The 17,292-nt window shown below is 32.5% G+C and overlaps 2 protein-coding genes across 3 annotated transcripts; both read left to right on the top strand.

Moving 5' to 3' along the window:
- The first annotated feature begins 1,921 nt into the window (after positions 1 to 1,921).
- On the top strand, positions 1,922 to 3,544 carry LOC118046368 (transcription repressor MYB4). The gene is made up of 3 exons (XM_035055237.2): positions 1,922 to 2,141; positions 2,303 to 2,432; positions 2,711 to 3,544. Exons 1-3 carry the CDS (start codon positions 2,012 to 2,014, stop codon positions 3,129 to 3,131), a joined length of 681 nt encoding a protein of 226 aa, XP_034911128.1. The 5' UTR covers positions 1,922 to 2,011; the 3' UTR covers positions 3,132 to 3,544.
- Positions 3,545 to 12,786: 9,242 nt separating this feature from the next.
- Positions 12,787 to 16,111, top strand: LOC118046369 (U-box domain-containing protein 11). 2 transcript variants are annotated; one of them, XM_035055238.2, is made up of 4 exons: positions 12,787 to 13,528; positions 14,071 to 14,187; positions 14,267 to 14,674; positions 14,799 to 16,111. In XM_035055238.2, exons 1-4 carry the CDS (start codon positions 13,202 to 13,204, stop codon positions 15,867 to 15,869), a joined length of 1,923 nt encoding a protein of 640 aa, XP_034911129.1. In that variant the 5' UTR covers positions 12,787 to 13,201; the 3' UTR covers positions 15,870 to 16,111. The 2 variants fall into 2 exon arrangements, with proteins under 2 accessions (XP_034911129.1, XP_034911130.1); XM_035055239.2 differs by having other exon boundaries at positions 13,264 to 13,528; positions 14,076 to 14,187.
- Positions 16,112 to 17,292: the final 1,181 nt, after the last annotated feature.

Genomic DNA, 17,292 nt, shown 5'->3' with positions numbered 1-17,292 from the left:
AAGATGTAAACTGTTAAATGCACAATAAATTTTAGGTTGCAAAGTTTAATGTTCCAAAACTCAGTAGGTAAGTGTAATTTTAACTAAACTATAAGATGTTGAGAGTAGTTTTTCATCTTTTTTTTTTTTAAATTAAAATTTACTTTTGAGATCATGATAAGTTTTTATTTTTAAAATGATGCTTTCAATTAAAAACATGCTTTTACTAAAATAATAAAGAGATTCATTAATAAGAAAATAAAATCTAGATTGAAGAGGTACTTTTTCCTATATATTTCAAACGATTGAAATTTTTAACAAATCTTTTTTTTAGTGTCGCCGCCTTTACTTCAAAAGGTATATTACTAATAAAAAAAACTATGCCATTTTAAGATTAGAGCTTTTTTTATTTATTATAGTATTATCGATTTTTTTATGTATAGTTATGTATTAGCCCGGCATGTAGAATTTTAAAATAATTTACCAATATTGAGTAAGAATAAAATATCTATTGTTTTTCATTTTTATTGTAATTTTTTTTTATATAATTTTATCAAATTTATTTTTCTCATATTTTTATATAGGTCCATAAAAAAGATCAATTTGTGATTTTTTTTTAATGAAACTGGCTTCCATGGTTTTAATAACTTTTTGTTCAAAAAAACAATGTTTTTCCTAAAAAACACATGTTTTTTTTTTCAAAACAAAAAATAAATGCATGAATAAAAAAATTAGGTCTTTTATTTAAAAATATATATTTCAAATAATTATAGTTTTTATAAAAAATAATTTTTTACTAATTGTTGTTGTTTTTTATTCAATGAACTATGCATCCAATTAAAAATCATTTTGTTGTCAAAATTAAAAAAAAATAATACAAAAATATAGCTTTGATGTCAAAATGCATTTCTCCTCCATAATTTAATTAGTTATCTCTCATATAAATATTTATTTTTATAAATCACATAATTTAATAAGAAATTGATTTAAAAAAAAGTTATAAAAATCACGACCTCTAACCCAGGTCACAGGTTGGGAGTTTAAATCAGGTTGATCGGGGTATATATATTCCTAACATTTTTGTTTCAATATTTTTTTTTATAAAAAATGTTAAATTAATGTCATTTTTTATTATTTTTTTAAAAATTTATATTGAGTTATGACATGATGAATTGAGTCATGAATGTACTCGTTAACTGGATGTCACCCTGCTTGGTTTAACTTAAAACTCAGCCCAGGTTAAACGTTAGGTCAATGAGTCATCACGGTAACCTACTGGGGTAGACGTAGTTTAATATATATCACTGTAAAAACTTCATTACCACAGCACGTGAGGTAACTGACTAGTGAGTTTCTAACTGAGCAAAATCGATAGATTCTAAGTGGTGGTTTTGTAACTTTCATCAATTGAGTTTAATCGTGCAATTTGTTTCTTTGTTTAATTTATGACGACTCAAGTTCATCTATAAGCCTTTAGTTAACAACAAGTCTTTTATCCATCCCATTCATTCGAATTAAGGATTCGTTTTTGCTAGAAATATCATTTTACATTTGTTTGTGTTTTATTTAATATGGATAAAATATTTAGAATTTTCCATTAAAAAATATCATTATTTTTCAAAACAAACAAACCAAAATTTAGAGACAACTTTTGAAATTCTAATTTTATAATCCTGAAATGCTGGAAAAAATGAGTGCCATGAAATGTGAATACTGTCTCTACTGAACACGAAGGATGGAGACATATACTTAACGGCCGCTGGCTTACCTAACACAAAGAAATAAAAAAAATAAAAATTGTAAAACCTCCGAGGATGTGCCTTCTCTTTCAAGGGAGAGCCATACGACCTGCACGCACACGCATGGCCAAACAACCGGTCCAAGTCAACCTCTTTTCTCTTGCAAACATGGAAGCTAATAAATAGCATCACTTGATCTTATTTCTAACCTATCGGATTCTTGGTTATCTGCTCTCCCATTCTTTTCCAGTTGAGGAATTTCTTTTTGTTCTTAGAAACTTTGGATTAAGATAATGAGGAAGCCGTGCTGTGATAAACAAGATACCAACAAAGGAGCCTGGTCTAAGGAAGAAGACCAGAAACTCATAGATTATATTCGAAAACACGGCGAAGGTTGTTGGCGTTCTCTTCCTCAGGCTGCAGGTTTCTCCTTCTCCTAGCTCCTTCTTGTTTTCGAACTAATCAAGTTCATTACTCTATTCCCTTTTGTTTGCAAAATAAAAATTAAAAATGGTTTGAATACTTAATTTAATTTGTTGGAAACCTATAAAAACATATTTGTTTCCATATTGTTGATTGATCAGGCCTTCTTCGTTGTGGCAAAAGTTGTAGGCTAAGATGGATAAACTATCTTAGGCCAGATCTTAAAAGAGGCAACTTTGGTGAAGATGAAGAAGATCTCATCATCAAGCTTCATGCACTCCTGGGAAACAGGTGAAATATATTAACACCCCACAATTTAATTTTCCGTTCCCTCCAGTTTCCATTCCTACTGCTGAAATTAAAGAAGAGACTATTTTCTACATGATAAAATGAAATAAATTGCACCATGCATGACATGTATTTTAGAAAGATTTAATTTCGCTGCTGTCTAGGCATAAATTTCTATTCTAATAATTCTACAAAGAAAAATCAGTATTATTCTTAATATTGCACAACTGTATATCACATTTGTTTTTTTATCAAGATTCTAACGGTAAAATTGTTTTCAGGTGGTCATTAATAGCTGGACGATTGCCTGGACGAACAGACAATGAAGTAAAGAACTATTGGAATTCTCATTTAAGGAGAAAGCTTATAAACATGGGGATTGATCCAAATAATCATCGCTTGAACCAGAATCTCCTGCGTTCACGTAACCCGCCAAATCCTGCTAATGCAACATCATCTGGATTGAAAATTCAGGCCAAACAGCAGCCGACGAAGCCCCGCGTTGACAGTGAGCAAACATCGGATGCCGGAAGTTGCTTAGAGGATGATCAATGTGCCTTGCCTGACCTAAACCTCGACCTCACTATGAGCATTCCTTCTTCTTCAATTGCCCATGTTCAAGGGAATCCAAAGGATAACGAGTCTAATTTTTTGAGGCCACAAAAGATTGCCCCTTCTTCCAACCTTCTTCTCTCCCAGTAGCAAACAATTCCTTTCTAATTCTGGACACCCTGAAGAATGTGTTTAGTAGGGACTGATGGGTACTGAATCAAGCCTCATTTGTAAATCTTGACTTGGAAACATTATAATGAATTCCCTTTGGAAACATCACGAGAAAAGAAGCAAGGCAACCTTACAGATCAGAAGATGCTGTGGTTTCAGGTCACTATTAATTATAGATGAGTAGTGATCCGTTGCTTGGTGTTACCTGAAGTGCGATCTCGATCAAGCCTTGTTCATTCTCATTGGGCATGGATTAATTAATTCATGAAGGGAATAATTAATTTTCTGTCGCCATGTTAAAATAGCTGAGTTGAACATGCATGTATGTTGTATCGATTACGTTTAGAATAGCAGAAAACATGATTAATATTTGAAAATTTGATTCTTCTTCATATTTTTGGATTTTGTTCTATCGAGTATGATATCATGTTTTACTCTCTTTCCTTGATAAATCTAATCCCAAACCTTATAGTATATGTGCGTGCGTGGCTATATATAGATCATAAAAAAAAAAAAAAAAAATTGTTAATAAAAACAGTATTGCTTGAAATTGAGAATGAAATGCCACAATAAGAAATATGTGAATCCTGGCATAAAGATATACATGTATGTATCTATCTCAACAAAAAAAAGATCGGGCAAGTGCCATGCAATCGCTCTAAATAGAGTTGATCCTGAAAAAAATGCTAGAAACTAATCAATCCTGGGGATCATATTGAACATGCACGCATATTTTTACTTTCATGAATAATACTGTTGCTGACATTGCCTGTCAAGGTTAATTCCAATTAGCCATAGGCAGTGCTTATAAATCTAATACTCTGAGTATATTAAAAGATATTAGAAATAATTAAGAAAAATCTAGATGTGGAATTCATGTATGCGTTATTTATTAGGAGTTCATGAATTAATGTATGTAGTTCATGTATACAATTAGGAGAGGTTCATGTATATCAGTACATGAATCTAATATTTGTTGTCTCTAAAGAGTCACTTAGAGTGTGTATATTGTTGAAGTGGTTTTTGTGGTTGTGGTTTTTTTTAAAAAAATAAGTTTAAAAAAATATAGTTTGTTGTGGTTAGTTGGATTTAAATATGTATTTGGTAAAAATTGTAGTTGAAATTTATGTGTATCAAAAAACATGTATAAAATGTTTGGTGGAAAGTGTGATTATGATTGCTTTTCAAAATGCTTTTTACTTGAAAATACATCAAAATAATATATATTTTTAAAAAATATAGTTTTGATATCAGCGAATTAAAATTATCTTAAAACACCAAAAATATATCAATTTGAAGCAAAGAAAAAAAATTTATATTTTTTCAAAAATACTTTTAAAACGTAAAAACAAATAAGGTTTTATGAAACTCAGTTAAAAAAGCATGTAAAAAATATTTTACAAAAATTATGTTTCAAATTCAATTTTTTAATTAATGGATCCAACAATATAAAACACAGTTTGGTTTGTTATTAAATATCTTACTATATTTGATTCACCGCAAACATAAAAACCGGTAAAAAAACAAACGCAGCCTTAAAACTTCTATAAAAATATGTTTGCCAGTCCAGTGATCGATCAAAAACTTGCTGGGACAGATACAGATTACACACACACCCACACGCACACACAGACTTTTTCGTCATCTGCTGCGCTGTTTATAACTTAAGATCTTCTATATAAGAAGATAATTTTTTTTTCTAAGTTACCAATATTAATTAGATTCATGAAACGTCAATTAGATATAACTTTGTCTTGGATTTGATGATTCGATCTGGAAAATTTCATCAAAGATATGGTACGTAGGACAGGTGGCTTCTGCCTCTCAAGTCTATTTTGTAATTTATTCTGATTTTCAATATTAAATTAACTGAATTTTTGTTTTCATTAAGAATCTCTTAATTCCCTCTCAGTTATAGAAGAATAAAGGCGATGTTTTAATATATTGAGCCTTAAGGCATTTAGAAACACAGGCCTTGATCAGACCATGGGTTCCAAGAAAGATTAATGGCAGCCACCCTATCTATTTAATTATCCTTTGCCTCCTACGCCGAATCGATTGGATGAAGAATTTCTGGTTTCAAAACACATAAATCACCTGTTTCTTGTATGCGCTGTACTTATTTCATGGTTATATATATATATATATATATATATATATTGGTTTCATCATAAGAACTACTTCTTGTAATTATAGTATAAAACCATATTCCGCGAAATCGTATAGGTCACCATATCACTGCATAAACTCATTTGTTAAACATAATTTTTATTATTATTGAACAAGAGTAAACATATTTGAGAATGAAGATTAAGTTCCAAGATGTACGTTGAATTTTCAAGTAAGAATCTGCTGGGAATAAATCCTATTAATGTAGCTTGAAGATATCTCTTACTTCTGTTTCTATTACATCAGTTTTAGTAGTTAATTACATGTGCACCAAAGCAGCTACCATCTAACATGACTTGAAGGAAAATTGCATGAGCGGAACTATTGACGAACGTAAAAATCCAGCTACCATTCAATGGAACAAAGGCATTCATATTTATCATAATATTTTTTTTCTTTCTTCAATTAGGCCTGCTGTCTGTCACATATATACATCACCAGAAAAGTTATAATCCGGGAGAAGACCGAGAAGAAGGTTGACAGGAAAATCCTGTGGTTCTAATTTCTCATGAAAAAAAATTAATCTGCAATGTTCAAACAAATCAGAAATTACCAAAATCTGGTTGACTTTGCTGAATTTGCAGGTTTTCCATGTCAGTCTACAATCACATATTTATTGCTTTGAAGATAAAAATCAGAAGAGAAAAGATAATTTTGATGGGGTCGAATTAGGTCCGTGTGTATATCTCCCCGTCTCAGGAGTTGCAACTATAGTAGCAAGAGAAGAATGTTAGTTACGGGAGGTGTTCAGATTTCAACCTAGCCAGCAGCACCGCTACAGCTCGGAGATCGAAACAGCACTGTATTAAATGCACTTTGCCAAGTGTTAATGCTACCTACTGAGATTTCATCACTTTCTGCAGTCGGGCATCATGTAGTGTATCTTAATTTTGGCTCAATGTTTTGATACTTGAAGATTTATCAAATTTGAATCTTTAAGCATTAAATTAAAAATTGGGTTGGTAATTTAATCATACCAAATTTTCTCCTGACATTAATTTTGCTCAGATATGTGTGGATGCTTTTAAGGATATATATATATATATATATATGGTCAACTTATAATTAACCTAAGACGAGCCGGTCAAGAATCATCATCTGATTGTTAGAAATAAAGAACTATATATTTTTAAAGCTGCTACTTCTTTTTCTGCTATATATCTTGCGTAACTCTTTTGACCAGACAGGAAAATAAAATAATGAAAATATTGTCAATAAAGCGTGTAAAGGTTCTAAATACGGCCAGCCAAGAGGAAACATTCTTGCGTCCGTCTCCAAAGACAACCTTAAACAGTCTCTCAAATCCTATGTACTGATTTTGTATGTATGCATACCAAGTCCGATACGACTACGTACTTAAATAACCACTTAAATACCAGTTACCGTGAGGAACTAAATATATAATCGTAATTAAATTGCAGTTGATGTACGCCCTCTCCTACGTTTTGTTTTCCTCGTGTAATACTAATCATAACCACTTCATGCCATGGGTCTTCAAGTCTTGCACTGTAAGAAAAAGGAAAGACAAGGTCTCTCACCGTGACCTACATCTTGTCTGATGTTGGCTAAATAAATAAATAATTACATTATCAAATGAAGGTTCGAATACATATATATATGTGTTCATTCACGAGAAAGAACCAAAAACGACACTGGATATGAACCGAGCGATTTTACCTCCAAATATTTTGGTCATTCAGGGCTTGGAAGTTTTTTTTTTTTTTTATTAACGTGGGTGTCCAGGTCAGCTTGCGTGCACCTCGACTAATCCCACGGGCCCTGAAGTTAACGACCATGTAAGCCTCCAATGATCATCATATGAGCAACCTAGAATTTGGACCTAAGATCACAGAAAGAATAAATCTCTTAAATCCAAGTTTTTATTATTGGACCTCTACCTAAATGGTTGGGCTTGGAAGTTCTTGTTATGATTGGTTGGTAGGTAGTCACAAAATTCCCTGATTTGTAGAAACACCTTTCTATTTCTCTCTCCATGTGAGCATCGAAAAGCATTATATATAATCTCATGAACCAACTAACTTTTTTATTTTCTTTTACATTTACAAATAATGGGGTAATATTTTTGGGGCTTCAAGATCCACACCACTCCTCTACAAAGAGTTAATTAGAAATTCACAATTATCTAAATAATCAGGTTCAAACCTATTCACTCAGGGGCGGAGCCGGGGGTGGCGAGCAGGGGCCCGGGCCCCTGCAAAATTTTTTTAAAATTTCCTATTATGTAATATTTTTAATTTAAATAAATAAACTTTTTAATAATAAATATTATTATATTTATTTTGGCCTCCCCTATAAACCACACCTCGCTCCGCCCCTGTATTCACTCTTCATAACTAATATATATACTATTTATTTTTATATTTTAAAAGTATTTAAAAAAATAATTTTTTTTCTTTGTTATCATTTTTTTGTTTTTAATATATTTTTAAATAAAAAATATTTTAAAAAATAATGATTACATAATTCTATGCAAACTCTATTATTTTTAACTCCGAAACTTTCTGTTATCAGTAGTACTTTTCAGTGCGCGCTCAGTGCTAATTCCTGCAGGTTTCACGAGCCAGCTACCAACCTAAGACTAGCTATGTGGCGGCGGCACTATATTTATATGACTACAGCGATTAATGGCTTTTATAATATATTTTTCCTGGCTAAAAAGCTCAATTTCGTGGATAGAACTATTGCTGGAGAAAATATATTATTTGTGTAATAACCAGACGACTAGACCTTTCATTTCGGTTTTTATGAAATGCTTTAGGCCCAACGCCTAGCACTCAATGGATTGCCCCCCCTCTCCATTGTTGTCATCTTCTCTAAAGCCCAAAGCTTCCACGGAGATCCTAATTTCAGTTCAGTTCTCAGGCCCCATTGCCACTCCTCTTTTGTATTGAATATAGTTGCTCAAATATTGTCTGTACTTTGTATCATGATATAGAAGTCAACTTCGATGGTAAATTGAAATTGAAAGTTTGATAAGGTTATAAGACACATTACAGCTTTGTCTTGGTCTTAGTTCGGTTTGACTTTTTGGTGTTGCATGCCAAGAACGTTTCCTACTCAGATTGCTGAACTCTGAAGGAAATGAAATTAAAATAAATAAGAAATGATTAAAATGAAGAAGAGGAGGAGAAAAGGCCAAAGAAGAGTAATGTGCTGTCTTCTTTGGTTAACCCACGAGTAGTTCAACTTTGATGCAGTAGCCAGACCACGAGGTCAAGCTCAGCAGGATGGTTCGAGCCGGAAACATAGCCGATGGAAGTGGAGATCAGGTTGAAGCCAAGTAACCCCGGGGTTGAACCTGGATTCAGTCACCAGGCCGGTAAGACCCCAAGTCAACGGACCCTGGAGGTCTATTAAGGATCTAGTTAAGTAGGGTGACATAGGGATCACCCTCTAGCTAGAGGAACCATGAGCACGCCAAGGTCGATAGGTGTTAGATCGGCTTGGTTGATTAATTAAGTTGTTGAGCAATGAACCTAGTGTCGAAGCGGGATGAAACAACCCGATTGTATGCCAATTTTCTAAAAATTATCTTGTGGTTATCTCAAGAAATGAAAACAAAATAAAATCCTAAATTAGAAGATAAAAACAGAAATATATAGAGGCTCCAAAATTCTTTTTTGGTTATTGCAGATATACTGGATGTGGATCTTGGTTTTTTATAATTGCTTGTTTGGAATTTTTTTTATCAAGGTTTGTCTTACTTATATACCAAAAAATGTTAATTTTTTATATATGTAAAAATGAAAAAAAAAAAAAAGAATGACAGAGAATACAGAGAGAATGGTGCTTTTTTAAAAATATATACATATATAACTCATTCTATTTGTTTGTAGGAAAAACAATCTATGAAAATGATTTTTTTATGATATTGAAAAAACATCTTTGAAAAAAAATTGAAAAACATTTTATTATGTTTGATTTACAACAGATAATAACAACTTTAATTTTACTTTTGTAATTGAATTTGCATGTTTTAGGATTTTGGTCTTGAATCCCCGTAGGGAAAGTGTTTTCACAATATAAATACGAATTGAAGGTTCGAATGAATAAATTTTTTTTTTAACGCCAGGGGCTTTAATTTAAGAGTTTCGATAAATAAAGGCAGATCGATGGATTTGGCAAGGCCCCGTCACCACTAATTTGTCAACTGCCTTGTATAAAATGCCCAGATACCGTCCAAACTTGTTCAGTGAAAAATGAAGCATTCATTTTTCTTTTCTTTTCTTTTTTCTACAAGTAATTTGAAAAGGTTGTGTCATGACTTATTTGTTAAAATTTGAGTTACACAATTTTCCTTTGTTTAAAAAAACAAAAGTAAGGTATTATCGGATTAACTTATTTATTAAGAGAAATTAATTTCTCATTCTAAATAATTTTAAGAATATACATTATTTACACAAATCCCATGTATTCTAATAAATTAAATAAATTCTTTTAATAACTAATCTCCAATTTTGAATTTAAAAATCAAAAGAGAAAAGAACATATTTCCTACTTGAAATACATATTAAAACTTTGAATGACAAAGAATATCCACATGTAGGGTTTTTATATATATATATATATATATATATATATATATGTAGATAATATATATATAAAAAAAGGATGGATAAAATTTAAATTTTTTATCCAATAAATAATATGTATTTTTTAAATAATTATCTTACCTAATCCGATATATATATATATATATATATCGGATTAGGTAAGATAATTATTTAAATAAAAATTATTAATATCTATTGAATTCAAATTAAATTGTTATATATAATTAAAATTAAAATATTACATCTGGACTAATGGGTTACAAATGCACCAAATATTACTTTTACCGATGATGAATAAAGTAGATGGCAGCAAAAAAAAAAAAAGTAATTCTTCCTAAGTGTTTATTTGAGAGTGTGTTTATAAAGCAATATTAATGTATTAAAATAATTTGAAAATATTAAAAATATATTAATTTTTAAAAAAAATTAAGTTAATTTTTTTAAAAAATATTTTTAAAAATACAAAAATAAATATGATATAGAACATAACGGTAACAAAGACAGGAAATGTTTAGTGTAGTAAATAGGAAGATAAGATGGCAATATTAAATGGTAGAAATGTTGAATACGCGGATATCCATAAAAAGAAACCATTTTAAAACGGGGACACAGCCATTGGCCTGCATCCAGCTCCAGCATACCACCAAACACACAACTTGTTGTAAGCACGTCAAGATCTTTTAAAGAATTAGAAAGGTCCAACAGGATTAACATAATCCCTATTGACCCACAAAAAAAATATTAATTAAATTAGCTGTATATCGATTACAATGCTTCGTCTACATCACCGAAATCTCCATTTATAAACTCTCTTTTGCTAGTGGATCGATCCCACAACTGTACAAGGAAGGAGAGGTCCCTGTATGCTTCATTATAACACCACCCTAAAGCAGAAAGACTTAACTACTCGATGTTTATGCGTTTTTTTTTTTTTTCCCCTTAATTTGTTCAATGTTTATAGCCGGGGATCTTATCGAAGGAGAAGGGACAGATCACCACGAGGATATGTCCTGTAAATTCCCCAAGTATTATTAAAACTATCGAGTAGTTTTCGATGATTTTGATTGATAAAGATTTTAAACCTTAAAGCGAGATTAAACAATGGATTGGATGCTTTACCTCTTGTTAATTATGTAGTATAACCTTAATTTGGGGGAAAAATCACCCTATTACATATGCCATACGTCACGAATACGAGAATCTTCAGAATTGAAAAGAATAAAAATAATAAAGTCATCATTTAATAATTAAAAAAAAACTGAAAATTCTAAAATATACACTAGTTTTGAAAATTCAAATACTAGTTAATTATGTTCAAGAAATATCAATGTTATCCTTACGAAAAGTTATATTTACTGTGTATTTTCTTCTAAATTTATCATGTGCATGCTATTAATTTTCTAAAATCATTTCTAAGTTTATTCACGATTTATTTTAATTAAAAAAATAATGATGATCTCTGAAAATAAAAACTCATGATAAAGAAAAACTTTTAACATTAATCCCTAAAGATAAGTGATTTCATTGATTTAGAAGAAAAAGTAATGTTGATCCCAGAAAATTAATGACTTCTTTGGTTTAATAAAAATTATGATGATAGTTCAAAAAATAGATGACTTCATACATTCATGTAAATTTTAATATTAATCCCTAAAAATAGGCAATTTATCCATTTAAAAATTTCTAATATTAATTCTTTAAAATAAATGATTTCATCAATTTTTTTTAGAAACAGAAAGGTTTGATTATTTTTTAAAGGAAATTTTGATAATATTTGGAATATCGGTGTGTGCTAAGTGGGTTTAGAATTTTCATTTCTGCATTCACTTCAACTCTTTCGTTCCTTACTGTTCGAGCTAGGATCCCAACAAAATCTGTTGAGAAAAGAAAATCCTAGAAATGTAACTCGAGGTGTAATTATGAAAATAATATTTCATTAATGCTAGGTACATTTGACATTTCTTACAAATAAATCATGATACAGAATATTTAAACAAATTGACGTGATAATTAATCATCACATATTTAATCAATAATGTAATATATTCTGAGATCTGTACTTGTTCATTTGGCAATAAGTTTGTAAGAAAACTTTATATATATATATATTATATATATATAACAGAGAAACGGGATATTGGACCGAGTCTTACAACATGATCAGTTGCAAGACAGTTCTGTAGCAATTGGGATAGCCTGAGGGAGCCCCCTCTCTCACATTTCTGTTCTTGACTTTGTCATGGAAATTGCGGTACAGGATCGTGAAAATGAGGAGGAAAAGAGGTGGCCTGCAGGGTGCTAGCTCGCACGTTAGATCATTCCGCGTCTTGTTGACAAATACTATTTCTCCGGTGGATTAAAAAATGATCATTCCGCGTCTTGAAAAAAGGCAAATCTTTTCCCAGCAATGGAGCCCGGGGAGGGGTTTTGTTGTTTTTTTTTCCCAGCCTGTCAGCATGTTTCATTCAATAGGGCTAGTGTTCAGACACAAATTGTCAACCACATAGCTGCATGGCATGCGGAGGCGGCATCCTCCATTCTCAAAATTACAAGTAATGAAGACCAAAGACATTTTCTATTGAGCTGATTTTCATTTCATTAATATTTTGTACAGCCCAGCATTTGGACATTTTGCACTTCATTTCTGGGTTTTCTCCTTGAAATTTAATCGACTGAGTTGTTCCCAGGACTGTTTCAATTTCTCTCCAAGTTTTCTTTTAAAAAAATTCTAAACTCGCCAGGGTGAACATTTTTTTCCCAGTATGATGAACAATAATATATATATATATATATAAAAGATGAGGCAGTAAGCAACAAATAAGGCACCCCCCTCTCCTTTCCAGCCTGGCAACAACAATAATAATTCGAGTGATAAACACGACCACCTCATACATTCACACACAAAAACACAAAGAAAATGATAATCACAAAAGCTAAAACAAGACACTGCTTGTCGTTGTGACTGTTTTTATTGTAATCCAATTCATGATATTCCACATCCAACGCCACCCCCAGCCTTTCCTCTTACACAACAGCAACGCCACTTGGTTCCGCGAATCTCTCTCTCTCTCTCTAAACTAAACGAAACTACACAGCGTTGGTGTCCTTGTAATAAAATAAAATCCAATGCAACACACGACAACATTTCCTTTACTGGTTTTCTCCTCAGCTTTGGACATTTCACCCTCATTTCTCCACCTCTCTAAAATCTTATCTTAAAGCCCCTCCTCCTCCTAAATAAACCACGCCTAACTCATTAGCTACCCTACTAGCCGGCCTAATAGCTACCTCGGCCAACCTGCCAAAATGGCCGGCGGAGAGGAAAGCCTGGTCACGTCCGTCTTCCTTCTCGACCTTGTCCGCCAGATTTGTGTTGTGGGGACATCCGGTGCCGGCGATAAGAATAACAACAACAACGTTTTCAGAAAGGATTGCATGGATCTGGTGCGCAGGGTTTCACTGTTGACACATTTTCTTGAAGAGATAAGTGGGCAATTAGGGAGTTTGAATGCGTTGGGTTCTTGTTCGTCTTCGTCCAAGGAAATTAATTGGTCGTCGGATCTGGTCGCTGCTCTCCAGTCTGCTAAGAATCTCTTATCGCTTGCTGGGATTTTTCAATCCACTAATGATTCTGTATGCTTTCTTTTCTTTTCTTTTATTCTTGCTGCATTTTTTCTTAATTATTTTGGGAACTTGAAAGAAATGAGATAGGTTGGCCTAGAATGTTTTTCGGACATTTTCATCTTATGCCTGAACATTTTCCATTATGGTTGATCTTTTGGTTTTTGTCTTTTGAACCTACTAGTGATTGAATCAAACAATGTTTAAAGTCAATTATTTGGGTAATTACCAGGGATAACAAATAATTACCACACAATTTTATAGGGATGTATTTGAATATAATAGCAAAATCTTCCTATTATGTAATTATGTTACTATTTTATTACCTTCCTCTAAATGAATACGAGGAAGGCGGAGAATTGGTCATTGTTGCATGTGCTGATTCTATGTCATGATGAAAACCAGTGTTTCAGGTGTTGATGATTGACACTGCAAGATTTCGGGCTTGGAAAAAAAAATTTTGTTTGCCAAAATTATTTTGTGTTCATGCACATTCTCTTGAAAATGTGGCGAGGTACTTCTTCTAAAGTATTTTATATCTTGATCTAATTAAGGATAGTGCTGCCAAGAAAATTGCGACCCTCTTTCACAGCGTGACATGGAAACTGGAGAGGTCTTTGGCTAACATACCATACGATCAATTTGACATATCAGAGGAAGTGCAAGAACAGGTATGGATCGATAAATGTGTGGTTTTCTCCTTTTTATGCTGCTGTCCGAGCTTGGCTTTATCTGTTGTTGCTCTTCCAGGTTGCATTGGTGAGGGCACAATTGCGGAGAGCCACAGAAAGATATGGGTCAAAGAACTCAAGGGAGATTTCTTTTGCCTTTGCCCAGCCGATTGAAAAAGATGATGGTCAATCACCAATGGGCAACAGGTTAACTAGAAGTCGGCATATTGAGAATAGTGGCGGTGTCAGTCATAAAGTTGCAGAAAACATTCAGACTGCAGTTTCAGGAAGTAATGGCTCAAAAGATCACTCTGCATATCAGGTGGCCAGTGAATTGAATGTTGTTGATGGTGGCGAGAAAGATTCTTTGGGTAGCAAGAGTGGTGAAGACTTAAAGAAGCATGATACACTTAAAGTCCCTGATGATTTTCTGTGCCCCATATCTCTTGAACTAATGAGGGATCCTGTTATTGTGGCTACAGGACAGGTGTAGTTGGCAATCTCAAATACCAAAATTTCTATCTTTCTTTAGCAAATATTGCATGTAAATATCAAAAACTAACCTACCCTTTTATCCTTGTCTTCTGATTCTATCTCTTTTAATTCTGCAGACATATGAAAGGTCTTACATACAGAGATGGATAGATACCGGCAACTCAACATGTCCAAAAACTCAGCAGAAGCTAGAACATTTGACATTGACCCCAAATTATGTTCTAAGAAGTTTAATAACTCAGTGGTGTGCAGAGCACAAGGTTGAGCAACCAACAGGGTTAGCAAATGGGAGGATAAAAAAAAGTGATGGATCTTTCCGTGATGTTAGTGGGGACATTGCACCTATCCAGGCAATTGTCCGCAAGCTCTCAAGCCGATTGATTGAGGATCGTAGAGCTGCAGTCTCTGGTGTCCGATCGTTGTCCAAAAGAAGCACAGATAACAGAATACTGATAGCAGAAGCAGGAGCCATACCTGTTCTTGTCAACCTTTTAACATCTGAAGATACGTTGATACAAGAAAATGCTGTAACTTCCATCCTTAACCTTTCTATATATGAAAATAACAAGGCACTGATAATGCTTGCCGGTGCGGTTCCTTCAATTGTCCAAGTTCTCAGAGCTGGGAGTGTGGAAGCAAGAGAGAACGCTGCAGCAACCCTTTTCAGTTTGTCACTTGCAGATGAGAACAAAATAATAATTGGTGCATCAGGAGCAATACCAGCTTTGGTGGAATTGCTTGAAAATGGAAGCACTAGAGGAAAGAAAGATGCTGCAACAGCCTTGTTCAATCTTTGCATTTATCAAGGGAATAAGGGCAGGGCTGTAAGGGCAGGGATCATCACAGCCTTATTAAAGATGCTTACAGGCTCCAGAAACTGTATGGTTGACGAGGCATTGACTATTTTGTCAGTTCTAGCCAGCAACCAAGATGCAAAGGTTGCTATAGTAAAAGCCAGCACTATACCTGTTCTGATAGATTTGTTGAGGACAGGACTGCCCCGCAACAAAGAGAATGCAGCAGCCATTTTGCTCTCCTTGTGCAAGAGAGATCCTGAGAATCTTGCCTCTGTAAGTAGACTTGGTGCTGTCATACCTTTGACGGAGCTTGCTAAAAATGGTACGGAGAGGGCGAAGCGAAAGGCTACTTCAATGTTGGAACATCTTCGGAGGCTACAACAGAACTAACAGAGGTAATTGTATGGAGAGTCATTTTTTATTTTTTTATTTTTTTATCTTAACCTTATTCCCCTATTATTTGACAATGATTGCCGCACTATTTCATAATAGTGTGAAAACTGAGGATACGAGCGTGAGATAAAAAGCCATTCTCATTGCGTATTGTTTCCTTTTTTATGTGTGTAAAAAAATACAATTGATCGTGTTTTGTCATGGAAATTTTTACATTGCTTTCCTGTTTGATCTTTTAATAGCATGGGTCTGAACTGAAGCTTATGTTCATGCGCGATGTTTTTCATATTGCCAATGTCAAAAAAAAATTGGGAGTTAGAACCGAAATGATTTAATATCTTGGATGATCTGATAAAAATATAATTTAATTTAAAAAAAATTTAAGATGATATATTTAAAAAAAAAATGTTGAGATATAACATATTGGATCGATACAAGTAAATTTGGATTAACTTTTTAAATCTATGACTTGAATTATAAGATCTTAATAACTTTAAATAAAATAAATTATAAAGTTTATTTTTTAATAAATTTATTGATAAATGATAAAATTAGAAAAAAGTTAAATCTAAAAAAAACATAATAAAATGATTTAAGTTTACTCAAGTTAACTTGCAGAATTTATGACTCGAGTTATGAGATTAGAATAATTTTATAGAAAACAAATCGAAATAAATGACAAAGTTTAATTCATAATTAAGCAAATATTGAAGAAGTTAAATGATAAAATTGTAAAAAAATAATAATAATAATTTTTTTATAAAACTCGAGTCAATTGAGTTAATTCATCAAGCCCATGATATTAATCATTAGACTGAGATAACTATAGAAAAAAAAATCATAATAAATTAAAAAAATATCCAATAAAATAAGTGTTAAAGAATAAAATTAATATATAAAAAAAAAAAAAAAAAAACCCGTTTTTAGTCGGAACTTTCCAAGCAGGATTTCCATAACAAGTCAAGATTCTGAGCGAGATTAATTTTATTTCAGTTTATTCTATTTTTTTTTTAGCTAAAACAAAATATATCTATCATTTTAAATGAAATGAAAATGAACAAAACTGACAACCTTAATTTATTATTTATCCTGCTCGCATCACTAGTAATAGTAGTTCTTGGGTATGGCAGGCAGGGGGTAAAGACTAAATTCGGCAACGATTTTGAAGCAGCAAATATCTAATGAGTCAAAATAATTTTTGGCCTATAGTGCCTCTTTTGCATTACAAGTGATGCCTTGGACACAGCAGGAGGATTAATTGCTGCATTAAGAAGGATAAATGTAAACGTTTTCTTTTATTTTCAGAAATTGATATGGGTTTATAGGCTGTGTTAAAAAAAGGGAATGCCTATACTGTACCAATGGACTGCCCTGATTGCATTATTTCTCATATTTATCCTCTCACATGTTATATGTAAAA

This window comes from Populus alba, chromosome 10 (assembly GCF_005239225.2).
Source record: "Populus alba chromosome 10, ASM523922v2, whole genome shotgun sequence".
NCBI lineage: Eukaryota > Viridiplantae > Streptophyta > Magnoliopsida > Malpighiales > Salicaceae > Populus > Populus alba.
Note: the sequence above shows the minus strand (reverse complement) of the source record. Positions and strands in the feature narration are given on the sequence as shown.

Excerpts from the sequence above, each read along its gene's own strand:
- LOC118046369 (XM_035055238.2), top strand. The coding sequence starts at position 13,202 with ATGGCCGGCGGAGAGGAAAGCCTGGTCACGTCCGTCTTCCTTCTCGAC. Across the intron at positions 13,529-14,070 it reads TTCAATCCACTAATGATTCT|GATAGTGCTGCCAAGAAAAT; the intron begins GTATGCTTTCTT and ends GATCTAATTAAG. Across the intron at positions 14,188-14,266 it reads CAGAGGAAGTGCAAGAACAG|GTTGCATTGGTGAGGGCACA; the intron begins GTATGGATCGAT and ends TTGCTCTTCCAG.
- LOC118046368 (XM_035055237.2), top strand. The coding sequence starts at position 2,012 with ATGAGGAAGCCGTGCTGTGATAAACAAGATACCAACAAAGGAGCCTGG. Across the intron at positions 2,142-2,302 it reads TTCTCTTCCTCAGGCTGCAG|GCCTTCTTCGTTGTGGCAAA; the intron begins GTTTCTCCTTCT and ends TTGATTGATCAG. Across the intron at positions 2,433-2,710 it reads CATGCACTCCTGGGAAACAG|GTGGTCATTAATAGCTGGAC; the intron begins GTGAAATATATT and ends AATTGTTTTCAG.